A 14,585-nucleotide genomic window follows, 5' to 3' on the forward strand; every position below is an offset into this window, starting at 1 on the left:
AATGAGCTATCATTGAGGGAGCTCATACTCCAATTGGCCAACCAATAAAGCCAATTGGAGTTCATTACAGAGGGCAACATATCATTTACCTTCTTGACCGCCTGCTGTACTTGCATGCTTACCTGCAGAGACTGGTATTCAAGGGCACCCAGGTCTCATTGCATATTCCCCTCTCCTAATTCAGATAAAAGTCTGCCTTCTCATATTTGCTACCAAAGTGGGTAACCTCACATTTCTCCAAATTATACTCCATCTGTCATTCATTTACCCATGGTCACCTAATCCAAATCACACTGAAAGATCTCTGCATCCTCTTCACAGCTCACCCTCCACACAACTTGGTGCCATCTCCAAAATTTGGAGATATATTGCACTTTGTTCCCTCAACTAAATCATTAATATATATTGTGAATAGCTGAGGTCCGAGCACCAATTCCTGCGGTATCCCACGAGTCATTGCCTGTCAATTTGAAAAAGACCCGTTAATTACTACTCTATTTCCTTCTCCCAACCAGTTTTCTATTCATCTCAATACACTACCCCTAATCCCATGCCCTTTAATTTTACACACTAATTTCTTATGCAGGACTTTATCAAAAACCTTCTGAAAGTCTAAATATACCACATGCACTGGCTCCCCCTAGTCAACCCTACTAGATACATCTCGAAGAATTCTAGTAGATTTGTCAAGCATGATTTCCCCTTCGAATATCCATGCCGACTCTGTCCAATCCTGCCACTATTTTCTAAATGACCTGATATAAAATCTTTGATCATGGATTCTAGAAATTTCCCCACTGCTGACATCAGGCATACTGGTCCATAATTCTGTTTCTCTCTACCTCCCTTTTTAAATAGTGAAGTTATTTTAGCAACACTCCAATCTGCAGGAACTGTTCCAGAGTCTACAGAATTCTGGAAGATGACCACCAATGGATCCACTATTTCTAGAGCCAATTTCTTAAATAATCTGAGATGGAGATTATCAAGCTCTGGGGATTCATCAGCCTTCAATCCATCAATTTTCCCAACACCGTGGGGTGCGATTCTCCTGCAATTGGCGGGGCGGCCCATACCAGCAGCAAAATTGATGTGAACCACTCCGGCGTCGGGCCGCCCGGAAGTTGCGGAATCCTCTGCACTTCCAGGGGCTAGGCCGGCGCTGGAGGGGTTACGCCGCGCCAACCGGAGCCGAAAGTGCCGCCGCCGGCCGGTGCGTGTAGGCGCATGTGCCGGACTGCCTGCGTGTTCTGGCGCATGCACAGAACCACTGACTTGTGACCTGCGCATGCACAGAGGGTTTCTTCTCCGCGCCGGCCATGGCGGAGCCTTACAGAGGCCGGCGTGGAAGGAAAGAGTGCCCCCACGGCACAGGCCCGCCCGCAGATCGGTGGGCTTCGATCGCGGGCCAGGCCACCGTGGGCCATCCCCCAGGCCGATCCCACCACACACCCGCCCCCCCCCCGAGGACCCCGCTAGCCGCTCTCCAAGCCAGGTCCCGCCAGGATGGACCAGATCTATTTCATGCCGGCGGGACTGGCTGAAAATGGGTGGCCACTCGGCCCAGAGGGCTCAGAGAATTGCCGGGGGGTGCCGCTGCCAACGGCCCCTGACAGGCACGGTGTGGTCTCCGCCCCTGCCCAAAAACCAGCACTGGAGAATTCAGCAGATGCCGTTGGAGTGGGATTCACGCCGTCCATCCCCCCGGGGATTCACCGACCCGGTGGGGGGGTCAGAGAATCCTGCCCTATTTGTCTACTAATATTGATCTTCAGTTATTCCCTCTCACTAAACCTATATTCTCCAACATTTCTGGCATCTTAGTTGTGTCGTCATTTGGGAAGACAGATCCAAAGTATGTGTCTAGTTGCTCACCATTTCTTTGTCCCTAATTATACATTTCCCTGTTTCTGACTGTAAGGGACCTACATTTGTCTTCACCAATATTTTTCTCTTCGTGTTCTAATAGAAACTTTTACAGTCAATTTTTATTTTCCCTGCAAGCTTACTCTCATACTCCATTTTCCCCTTCTTAATTAATTTCTTGCTCCTTCATTGCCCAATTCAAAACTGTTCCCGATCCTCAGACCTGGGGCTGGATTCTCTCCTACCCGGCGTGACGGGGGGTCCCGGCATAGGGGAGTGGCGCCAACCACTCAGGGACGGTCCTCCCCAAAGGTGGGGAATTCTCCTCACCTTTGGGGGCCAGCCCCGCGCCGGAGCGGTTGGCACCAGAAGACTGGCACAAAAAACTGGCGCCTCCGGCAGCGGGCCTGGCCGAAAGGCTTTCGCCGATCGGCGCATGCGCCGGCAGTGCTGGCCGCTGACGTCACCACCGGCGCATGCGCGATGTGGGTTTTTCTTCCGCTTCCGCCATGGCGGAGGCCGTGGCGGCCACGGAAGGAGAAAGAGTGCACCCAGGGCACTGGCCCGGACTCTGAGCGGGGGGCCCCGATCGCAGGCCAGGCCACCGTGGGGGCACCCCCCGGGGTTCGATCGCCCCCCCCCGGGACCCGCTCGCGCCGCTGATTCCGCCGTTACAGAGGTTGTTCAAACCTCGGCGGCGGGAGAAGCCTCCCAGCGGTGGGACTTCGGCCCATCCGGGCCGGAGAATCACCGCAGGGGCCTCGCCGATCGGAGTGGCGAGATTCCCGCCACCGCCACTTCCTGGGTGGCGGGGAATCTCTGCCACGGCGGGGGCGGGTGTTTCGGCGGCCCCAGGCGATTCTCCGACCCTGCTGGGGGTCCGAAAATTTCGCCCCTGTTGTTTTTCTTGGCCAATTTGTATGGTTCTTCCTTCGATCTAATACATTTTCCTTTTAATCCATGGATTGGCCAACCTCCCATTTTACTTTTGTGCCAGGAATAAACAATTGTTGCAGTTCACCCATGCGCTCCTTGAAAGTTTGCTATTGCCTATCTGCTGTTATCCCTTTAAGTAATGTTTCCCAATCTATCATCGCCAATTTGAGTCTCATGCCATCGTAGTTGCAATTATTAAGATTCAGGACCCTAGCCTCAGAGTCAACTACTTTACTCTCCATCTTGATGAAAAATTCTAAATATTATGGTCATTCATCCCCAAGTATTCTCGGACAACCAGATTGCTAATGATTGCGTTCTTATTACAGTACCCAATTTAGGATGGCCTGCTCTCTAGTTGGTTCCTCAACATATTGGTCCAGAAAACCATCCCGTATACGCTCTACGTTATTGCGGCTAATTTGATTTGCCCAATCTATATGCAGATTAAAAATAGTGGATGATAATACTTTAACAGTGAAATATATGTTCCTTTTTTACCAGATAGAACATGATAAATTACCCTGAGATGAAATAGCGCTGTTGAGAGAACAAATCAATCACCAATTAAGTATTGATAAAATAAATAATCCAAGGTTATTTCTTTTGAGATTGAACATGAGCAACACAGACCATTCAGTCAGTAAGATGGAGACAGTAATCTACTCAATCCACAAGCTGTGACATTAAAACTTGATTAGTATATAAGTCTTTCTATGGTTTTTATTAAATTAATGAAGCACTCTGGTCTGATATTTTCGATTTATAAAAACATTTACTCACTTTTGAGTAATTTCTGGCAAAACATATTGAGAAGTGAGAACATCTCAGTTCCACCTGCTGCCCCTCCTCGCCAAAGTTCAGGAATTGTACTGCCATTCTTTAAAACCTATTGCAGTAAATACTCAAAGAAATCAAAAATATTTAGTATTTCAGTAAATATATATGTCATACGAATAGGGCATTTAATGAAGTGTGGTATTTGATTTGACTATCGCTTGGGTGATCGTTAATAACATTCACTTCATCACTCGTGAGTTATAACACAATCCCCAATATTAGATTAATCATATATGGCACTCCAGACGATAAGGGATTCTCTGTTTACTGAAACAGTGTGACATTGTAAACACCTCACTGACATTTTGTGTTATTCTTTGCGTTTCCATGAGTACTGTGAATGACTGTCTTACAGACGCTCATTTGTAAAGACTGCTTTCTCAGCGACTGATTCATTCACAGTGCACATTAGTGATGAAGGTCAGGTGTAACTGTTTGAGTTTTAATACCATTCTTTGGAGGTAAAAGCTGTGAGCAATCAGTATTCAAATGCAGATTTATGATATGTGGGCATCACTCTCTCTGATTTTGCTTCAGACGTGTTGCAGATCCTCTAATGAGCTCATTGGAAGCCCAAATAAAGAATAAATGCTTACATTTTGCACTGCCTCAGTTAACATTTAAACCTGGAATTTCAAGCCCTGGGTGTATGGAATTCACATGCTTCAACATTGTCGGGTGTCATCAATTCCAGGAACATGGGGTGCGATTCTCCCCCCCCCCCCCCACGCCGGGTGGGAGAATCGCGGGAGGGCCGGGCAAATCACGCCACGCCGCCCTGGCATCTCCCACGCCCCCCCCCCGCCCCCCAAAATGGCCTGCCAAACCCGACGGTTCACGCCGGCGCCAACCACACCTGGTCGCTGCCTGCGTGAACAGCGCGCGACCACTGTGTGTGGGGCGGAGGGAGGATCGAGCACCACGGGCGTGCTCAGGAGGTGTCTGGCCCGCGATCGGTGCCCGCCGATCGTCGAGCCGACGTCTCTAAAAGTTGCACTCTTTTCCCAGCGCCGCCCCACAAGATTAAGCGGCCATGTCTTGCGGGGCAGCGGAGGGGAAGACGGCAACCGCAGGTTGGCACCGGCCAACCTGCGCATGCGCGGCCCACGTCACTTAGGGGCCGCCGGCCGCGTCATTCCCGGCGCGTCGCTTTTGACGCAAGCGTCAAGGCCCGGCGCGCAAAATTCACGCGCCGCCGCTCCTAGCCCCCTGGGGTGGGGAGAATAGGGGGCGAGGTGCGGCCTCTGACGCCGGAGTGAAACACTCCGGGTTTCACTCCGGCGTCGGCTGTTTGTCTCCCATTTGTAGAATTGCGCCCATGGACCTAAAGCTCACCAACCCAAGACACAACATTTCACTGCATGGCACTTTTTTTCTTTAACCAGACATCATTTTTCAGGACTTCGAAGTGATAGTAAAATCAAAACACTTGCATTAGAACTTCTCCCATCTATTGTGCAATTATTAATTATAATGTGCTTACCACTCAGAGAAGTGATAAAGATTTATCATATTTGATTTGAGATACAAAAGAAAATAAACATTGAATTATTAAGTTATAACCAAATATTCCAAAAATGTTGAATCCCATCAGGCAAGGACAGAAAAATGTATCTGCACTCTTTAGCCCCCAATACATAATAAACCACTGTTCCCCACCCAACAATGCTCCTAACTGTCCCCTCAATAATTTGCTTTTAGCCCATTATATCCAAGAAGAATTATAACGTAGAGGTAAGAAAACTTCTTCCAAATATTCAAAGCACATATTAACTTAGTGAATTTTGTATTCTTACCTCCTATTCCTACCATGGTGCTACCCTTAGTTCATGTCTAAAATAGTGATCATATTGGCCACTTAATTCCTGACATGATGATTAATTCAAGTGGCTTCTTTAGAGAGGAAGAGAAATCTTGTGGGAGTATTCAGCTTATAGTGCAGACTTTGATGCAAAGCATATACCAATAGCTATTATACTGCATTGTATTAAATATCCTCATTAGGCCAGCATTTCAAACTGTTGGTGCAGTCATAAAGCTCCATTTAATTCATTGGGAGCCGGTGCTTCAAAGCAGTCTGTTAGCTAATTTATTGTTATCAGAAAATGATCACTTATCAGTTCTTGTGTCGCATGCCCATGGAATTTTTTTCTTTGAATAAAGTAGCCTCAGATTGGCCCCAAGGATTACACCGAACACCAGCTTTTATTAAGATCCAAGTACCCACTGCATGATGCATGCAGTTACTGTCTAACCTCCAACACTGGAACAACCCTGACGAAAAACAAACTCAAAATATCAAACTCTGACGGTACAATTAACCAAGGATGTTTGATACTTGGGTTCATTTTCTTTTCTATTTATGTTTAAAGCAAGTAAGGAGGAATATTTTATCTAAAAATGCTTCCCAAACCTGTGTTCTGTATTAAGGACAAGCTTTTTTCCAACCTTTCTTCCTGCAATAGTTTCCTCTATAGTTTTGTAAGACACTAGGTGTGAAACTAGGCTCTTTAGAATACAGCTTTTCGCTATTTTGCCTCCACAATGACATTTGCAGTGTAGGTGTAAACTTTAGTGAGGGTAATTCTGCGCATTCACACAGCGGAAAGAAAACAAATTTATGCAGAGTAGGCAGGTTGTGTCATTAATGGTAGCATTACCATTTTGAAACTCAGTGCACGAGATAATGGGCGGGATTCTCTGACCCTGAGGCTAAGTTTTGACGCCGTCGTGTTTCCCAACGGCGTCAAAATGGCCTCAAGATCAGCAATTCTGGCTCCTACATGGGGCCAGCATGGCACTGGTGCAACCCACGCCACTCCAGTTACCGATCCCGGCGTCAGATGGGCGCCGCAGGTCCGCTCATGCGCGGTGGGACGGTGAAATTTCCACACATGCGCGGTGTCTCCCTTCTCTGCACGGCCCCGACACAACATGGCGTAGGGCTACAGGGGCCGGCGCAGAACAAAGAAGGCCCCCAGCCTGAGAGGCCGGCCCACCGATTAGTGGGCCCCCTGATTCCGGGCCCCCCTCCGGGGTCGGAGCCCCCCCCCCCCCCGCACACACACACACAGGTCACCCCCGGACCCTTCCACATCGAGGTCCCGCAGAGTAAGACCAGGTTAAAACAGCGCTGGTGGGGCTCGGGCTTTTCGTGTCGGCCCATCCCGGGCGGAGAATCGCCGGGGGGGGGGGGGGGGAGGGGGGCAGGCATAGATGCGGCCCCTGGCCAGCGACGCGCCGGCACCAATGGCGCTGATTGTCCGGGGAGGCGTGTCACGATTCATGCTGGTCGCTGCAATTCTCCGGCCCGGCTGCAGACTGAGAGAATCCCGCCAAGTGTCTTTTCTTAATCGGCCGCAGCTGAACTTTAAAAAAATTTATTCTTTCTTGGGTCGGGCGCGTCACTGTCTCGGCCAGCATTATTGTCCAATCTTAATTGCTCTTGAGAAGATGGTTGTGAGACCCCCTTCTTGAACCGTTGCTGTGCTGTTAGGGAGTTCCAGGATTATGACCCAGTGACAATGAAGGAACTGTTCCAAGTCAGATTGGTGTGTGGCTTGGAGGACGACTTGCAGCACACATGTGCCCTTGTCCTGGTAGAGTTTGCAGGTTTGGAATGTGCTGTCACAGCAGTATTGGTGAGTTGCCGCAGTGCACCTTGCAGATATTGCACACCGCTGCTACTGTGCATTAGTGGTGGAGTGAATGTTTAAGGTGGTGAATGGGTATCAATCATGAAGACATAATAATAATAATCGCTTCTTGTGACAAGTAGGCTTGAATGAAGTTACTGTGAAAAGCCCCTAGTCGCCACATTCCGCCGGGGAAGCCGGTACGGGAATTGAACCCACGCTGCTGGCCTTGTTCTGCATTACAAGTCGGCTGTTTAGCCCACTGTGCTAAACCCACCCCAGTGACTGCTTTGTCTTGGATGGTGTCGAGCTTCTTGAGTGTTGTTCGCACTTCACTCACCCAGGCGAGTGGAGAGCATTTAATCACACACCTGTCTTGAGCATTAGAGATGGTGGACAGATTTTTAGAAGTCAAGAAGCGAGTTACTCTCATAAAATTCCTTGCCATTGAGCTTCTCTTGGAGCCATAGTATTTATATGGTTGCTCCAGTTGAGTTTCTGATCAGTGGTAACCCCCAGCATGTTGATAGTGGTGGATTCAGTGATGATAATGTCATTGAATGTCATGGGGAGATGATTTCCATGTACATTGCACATCTTGATCTCCGTTTTAATTTCATTGCACATCTTGATCTCCGTGACCATTATCAGGCTCTGTTCAATTTCATGACCATTCACCCCTTGCTGAGATGCACTAAATAATGCTTTCTAGTTGGTGATGTCAGTAACATCGCAGTCAAGCCTCATTTTACTCTTACTTACTGACCATATACATGCTTCCAGCAGGGAGCACTGGATAATAATCTGTAACTAAAGCTCTTCAATTCTCACCCCAAACCAAATGCTGAATCAGATTCGACACCTTTTCTCCTCTGCAACTGAAAATTAGCTTGCGAGAGATCAGACGAGCCGTCCTGATCTTCCTCGACTTACCATCTGCTCACGGATATAATGTGCTGAGCCATCAGGATAGTAGTAGGTAAAACCTTTTGATGTCTCAAGATAGTCCTTGAAGGAAATCCCCCTGTGTTGCCAATTTCAGACATGAACTCATGAATGTTTCCAAGGGTAGTGGACAGGCACCTCCCCACAGAGTAGTATGTTTGATCTGTAGAAACGTGAAGGCACCAAGCATCACTTGACAGCTGGTTTAAAGCAGCAATATTAGAAGTTAGCCATGGATAATTCATGGCCCATACCAACAGAGGGAAGAAATATAGAATAAATGACCTGAGGAAAATGATAAATTCAGTTTTGTTCCAAGGGGAAATTTGAGAGTTTAGTCTTCGTGATAACAGCAATGCAGGTATATTTCACGTTTTTGTACAATTACAGCATTTTAAAATGCAACTGTTACGTGTATTGTGGCTTGAGTCTATATTTTGCTGCAAAGGATTTGTTTTTCTTTCACTACTTGTCAAGTGGAGAGAAGTTGCCCAGCGTCTCTTCCAGATTGACTGCAATGCAGTGCTCTTCCTCATAAAGTTGTGCTTCTCCAGGTTAGCATAGACCACGCGTGGATAAGCAATGTGTAGCATTGCACTGTTGGCTGATGATCTCTCACCCTTGTTCGTTCATAACTACTGAGTTACAAATTTGATACAGGCTTCTAATTATGCATTTGTAAGTAAATTTTTATCTATAGCTGCCTTTTCTCTGTCGTCACCCACACCCCATAAAGGGAAGGGTTTTCCTGATCAAGACATGAAGCAGATGCCTTGGTGGGAGGAAGTGGACAGATTGTGTTGCTTTTAATGTCTTTCCATCCATATTTTCCCCTTCTAGAATTGTACAGGGTAAAAGGAGACCATTGGCCCAATTGCAAATGCATCAGTTCTTTTGAAGAGCAATTCAGTTTGTTCCACTCCCAGCTCTTTCCTCGTATTCCTGCAATTTTTCTTTTAAGTATTTATCTCTTTTAGGAAGTACTTCTTTCCTATGTCAATAGTTCTTTACTGGGTAAGGCTATCCAGAGATTTGGTGAAAAAACAGACAAATTAAATTGTGGTACAGATCAGCCTTGATCTAACTCAACAGTGTGACATGCTGGCAGGGCTGGATGACCTATTCCACTCCTCTTGAGAATATGACTATGATCGGAAATTCATGGTACAATCACAAGCAAACGCCCATATTTTTCAAATTGCACAGCAGGCTAAAACTCAGCTTGTTATGTCTGTTGGTTTCTAACAAAACAATGAGAAGTAAATTGACATTAATTTTATATTTCCAGGGAAAAAATCCTCTTGGGTTATCTGTCATTTTGAATTAAGTTATTGATCCATACATTAAGAATGTTCTGCTGCTAATCTTGTTCATCAACCTATTCATGATTAAATTGTACACATCATAATTCTCTACAAAATTGGCGATCAACTTCTGGTTTTTAGAATGGCTGGCCAACTCCTAGATTTGAGGAACAACATCATGGCCGGGATTCTCCCCTACGCAGCGGGGCGGGGGGGTCCCGGCATGTCGGAGTGGCGTGAACCACTCCGGCGTCGGGCCACCCCAAAGCCAAGCCCTCACATTGAGGGGCTAGGCCCACGCCGGAGTGGTTCCCACTCCGCCGGCTGGCGTGAACGGCCTTTGGCGCCATGCCAGCCGGAACCGAAAGGACTTCACTGGCCGGCGTAAGTCCGTACATGCGCCGGAGCGTCAGCGGCTCCTGACGTCATACCGGCGCATGCGCAGGGGAGGGGGTCTCTTCCACCTCCGCCATGGTGAAGACCATGGCAAAGGTGGAAGAAAAAGAGTGCCCCCACGGCACAGGCCCGCGCGCCGATCGGTGGGCCCCGATTGCGGGCGAGGCCACCGTGGCGGCACCCCCCCGGGGTCAGATCCGGGCCCCCCCCAGAGCCCGCGTGCACAGCCAATAACACCGGTCAGGTAGGTGGTTTAATCCACGTCGGCGGGAGAGGCCTGACAGCGGCGGAACTTCGGCCCATTGCCGGCCGGAGAATCATCGCGGGGGCCCCGCCGACTGGCGCGGCACGATTCCCGCCCCCGCCGAATCCCGGGGGGCGGGGAATTCAGGACACGGCAGGGGCGGGATTGACACCGGCCCCGGGCGATTCTCCGACCCTGCCGGGAAAATTGCTCGGGGCTGGCATCAATCCCGCCCCCGCCGTGTCCTGAATTCCCCGTCCTCCGAGATTCGGCGGGGAGTCGGAGAATCCCGCCCCATATCTTCTACTAGGCAGTTTTGCAGCCATCTGACTTCAACAACTTCAGACTTTAACCATAAGTTCTTGTTTATTTTTCTCAAGATGGAATGTTGTCAATAGGGGATATGTAGTCGAGCATTTATGGAATGAAGAGCAAGAGCATGTTGTTGCTTAGGGTGGGGGTCCTCTGTTAAAACACTATACTGGTTGTGTGGTCTGAACTCGTAACAAGCAGCATGGTAGTACAAGTGGGTAGCACTGTGGCTTCATAGCGCCAAGGTCCCAGGTTTGATACCCCGCTGGGTCACTGTCTGTGCGGAGTCTGCATGTTCTCCCGTGTCTGTGTGGGTTTGCTCCGGGTGCTCCGGTTTCCTCCCACAGTCCAAAGACATACAGGTTAGGTGGATTGGCCATGCTAAATTGCCCTTAGTGACTAAAAAAGGTTAGGAGGGGTTATTGGGTTACGGGGATAGGGTGGAATTGAGAACAAATTTCTTGTGTCAGTATTTTGCTTTTTGCTAAAAGAATGAACAAATTTGATTTGGCCAAAAATTCAATCTGATGTTTATGCAAGAAAAAAAACAATTCAACCTTTGCTACACTATCACAAGTGCAACTCAAGTAATTTTGAATGATTCATGAATCTGCCTGTCCTGTGCTTTCTACATTTCTGACTCTAGATGAGTGGCAGGTCAGACGATTGGTCAGAATATAAAGAACAGCAGAGAATTATGAAAAAGTTAATCAAGAGAAAGAAACTAGAGTATGAGAGGAAGCTAGCTCAGAAGGTAAAAAGAGATAGCAAAAGTTTCTACCAATATTTATTATGTGATGAGTCACAAAACATTATCCATGCTGCAGGTGTAGCGTGTAATCAAGAAGGAGTGTAATATTGTCCTTTATTAAGAGAGGAATAAAAGTAAGGATCTTATGGTACAGACATTGGTGCAGTTTTGACCTTATTTAAGGAAGGATGGAAATGCATTGGAGGCAGTTCAGAGGAGATTTACTAGATTGTTACCTGGAATGTGCAAGTTGTCTTATGAGGATAGATTTGAGAAGCTGGAATTGAATTTTGAAGCGAGGGGGGGAGACTTGATTGAATTCATCAAGATCCTAAATGCATTGACAAGATGGACGTTGAAAGAATATTACCTCTTCTGGGTGAGTCCAGAACTAGACGGCACTGTTTTGAAATTACGGGCCAACCTTATACGACAGAGATGAGGAGAAATTTTTCGTTGAAAGGGTTGTGCAACTTTGGGACTTTAAACCTAAGAAGGTGGTGGAAGCAGGGCCACTGAATATTTATAAAGCAGAGGTAAATAGACAGGGATAGGAAATCAAAAAGTAGACGAAAAATGTATTCAATACAAAGCTATCAGCCATGATCTGATTGAATGGTGGAGCAGGCGCAAAGGAGCTAAATGGCTTTCTTCGACTACTATTTTGTATGTTCGTAATGTTAAACGCAATTCTCTAGATCATGGGATGGATCTGTTACTGACTGTCTCTCAACTGTAAACATTGCTCTTTAAGCACAAGGATTTTCAAAGATTGCATTTATGCAAGCACAATGGGCGGAATTCTCTCCCCACCCACGCCGCCCCGGCACCTGCATGCGATTCTCCCACCCACCCCAAACCAGCGCAGCGGGAATCACGGCTGGTTGCACGGATAATCACTGCTTGAGTTTTGCGAGCGGCGATTCTCCGGCCTGGATGGGCCGAGCGGCCGCCTCAACACGACAGATTCCCGCCGGCGCCGTCCACACCTGGTCGCTGCTGGAAGGAACTGCGCGGAAACGCTGGGGGGCGGGGGGCGGCGGCCTGTTGGGGAGGGGGGTTCCTGCACCGGGGGGGGGGGGGGGGCCTCCGATGGGGTCTGGCCTGCGATCGGTGCCCACCGATCGGAGGGCCGGTCTCTCAAAGGGAGGACCTCCTTTCCTTTGCCGCCCTGCAAGATCCATCCGCCATCATCTTGTGGGGCGGACTCGGGGAGGACAGCAACCTCGCATGCTAAGGTTGGCGCAGGCCAATTTGCGCATGCGCAGGTGACGTCATTTATGCGGCGCCACTTTTTACGCGGCGCCAAGGCCCAGCGTGCGTAAATGACGCGGCGCCGCTCCTAGCCCCCCCCCCCCCCCCCCCCCCCCAGGGGCGGGAGAATAGGGGGCTGGGAGCGGGCTCCGACGCCGGAGTGAAACACTCCGGTTTTCACTCCGGTGACGGCACTTAGACTCCCTTTGGGAGAATTGCGCCCAATGTTTTTCCTATTGTATTTTCTACCTTATTATGTTATGTGCCCAAACGGAAACAGATTTATATAAAAGCCAAAAATTGGAAAACTGGAAGAAATTGTTACGTGTCCCTCCCGACCTGTCCTTTTATTGTTGTGCTGTTTAGTCACCTTTGACATTGACTTATGTTAAATTGTCTGGGTTCTGGAATTTATTTAAAATCTTTTATGTGCCAGCCTTTAATGCCATAGGTTAATTAGAGATTAATTGATCTTGATTAATTTCTTGAGCTTGGCAGCTGCTTGGCATTTCTTCTTGGGAAGTGTTAACGTTATCTCAAGATTATAAAAATCATCGGAAATATGCCATCTACTCTGGACTTGATTTTAAATATACACTAGTCAATCTCCCTGACATAGTGCGTGGGCAATTTAAGACCAAGTCCATTCCTCAGGGGAAATGGATTTGTAGAATGGGGAAAATTGCAGCAGGTCATACAGATGTAATTCAGTGGCCATTTTGAAGTTTCTGTCCTAATCGTTATGTTGCTGATAGTTTCAGATATATATTTAAAGTTAAGTAGCAACCCTTAGAACAATTTCGAACCTGAAAGTTGGTTGAAATAGATAATGAAATGAAATGAAAATCGCTTATTGTCACGAGTAGGCTTCAGTGGTTACTGTGAAAAGTCCCTAGTCGCCACCTTCCGGCGCCTGTCCGGGGAGGCTGGTACGGGAATCAAACCGTGCTGCTGGCCTGCTTGGTCTGCTTTAAAAGCCAGTGATTTAGCCGAGTGAGCTAAATATAGCAGCACGGTGATGCAGTGGATACCACTGCTGCCTCACGGAGCCGAGGGCCTGAGTTCAATCCTGGGCATGGGTTTGATCCCGGTCACTGTCCGTGTGGAGTTTGCACATCATCCCCGTGTCTGCGTGGGTCTCGCCCTCAAAATCTAAGGATGTGCAGGGTAGGTGGATTGTCCTCGCTAAATTGTCCCTTAATAAAAAGAAATTGGTAATCATTTGTTTGCAGATTTGGCCAAAATTTTCCAGTCCTGCAAAACGCAGGACAGAAATATGACGGACTTAAGCCGGGAGACCCAGAAAATTCCACCCCATAGGCCAGGCTGTCAGAAGGCTGTAATTACAGCATAACTAGTTTACATGGGCATTTACTATTATGAACATTGACATGGGAATTTAGAAAGGAAAATATTAATGGGATGTACACTTAAATGTAACATTTTAAAATATATTAAGTTGTAAATTTTCATCAGTATGTTTAACATTAACAACAAAGGCACCTCAAGTTCCGGGAATCAAAAAATCTATTTCCATATTGAGCAAGTGTGTTTCCAGATTCTGAGAATATAACCGCTAATCGCACTTAGTTCATTTAAAAAATAATATCACAGCAAGAACAATCGACTATTAAATTTGTCATTTCATTTGCATGCGAATAAAGAAGCGTCAACAGCTGATTGGATGGAATTATGGAATGGAATTGTGAGAACTCCTTAATACGTGTGATGTCAAATATTTAACTTTTTATGCACACTTATTTTAAACCCCAATGATTTTATCACAAGTGATTTGGGAAGATTATGCAGTACACAATAAAACTATTCTTTTGAGTTAATACAATAGATGGAAGTGTTGTCAAAAATTTTTTTAATGTTCTTGCCATCAATTTCTCATCAGAATTTGTGTCTGCTCAGTTTCAGATCAAAACCTGAAAAGTAGTTTGGATGCTATGGAGAAACAAATTCAGCGCCTTGAAAATGACATCAACAAGTTTCCTGAACCGGAAGATGAGCATGATAAGTTTGTGGAAAAAATGTCCATATCCTTTTAGAGACATTACATGTCTCAGGATTATAACTTTAAAGGTTTAATATACATT

At 47.2% G+C, this 14,585-nt stretch overlaps 1 protein-coding gene across 4 annotated transcripts in view; it reads left to right on the top strand.

Moving 5' to 3' along the window:
- The window catches only part of diaph2 (diaphanous-related formin 2), an 878,670-nt gene that overhangs the window by 617,780 nt on the left and 246,305 nt on the right, over positions 1–14,585 (top strand). For all 4 annotated transcript variants that reach the window (XM_038775000.1, XM_038775001.1, XM_038775002.1 and 1 more), the window contains one exon: positions 14,401–14,525. In XM_038775000.1, coding sequence (XP_038630928.1) covers positions 14,401–14,525 — 125 coding nt within the window. The remainder of the gene's footprint in view (positions 1–14,400; positions 14,526–14,585) is intronic.

The sequence above is a fragment of the Scyliorhinus canicula genome, chromosome 17 (genome assembly GCF_902713615.1).
Source record: "Scyliorhinus canicula chromosome 17, sScyCan1.1, whole genome shotgun sequence".
NCBI lineage: Eukaryota > Metazoa > Chordata > Chondrichthyes > Carcharhiniformes > Scyliorhinidae > Scyliorhinus > Scyliorhinus canicula.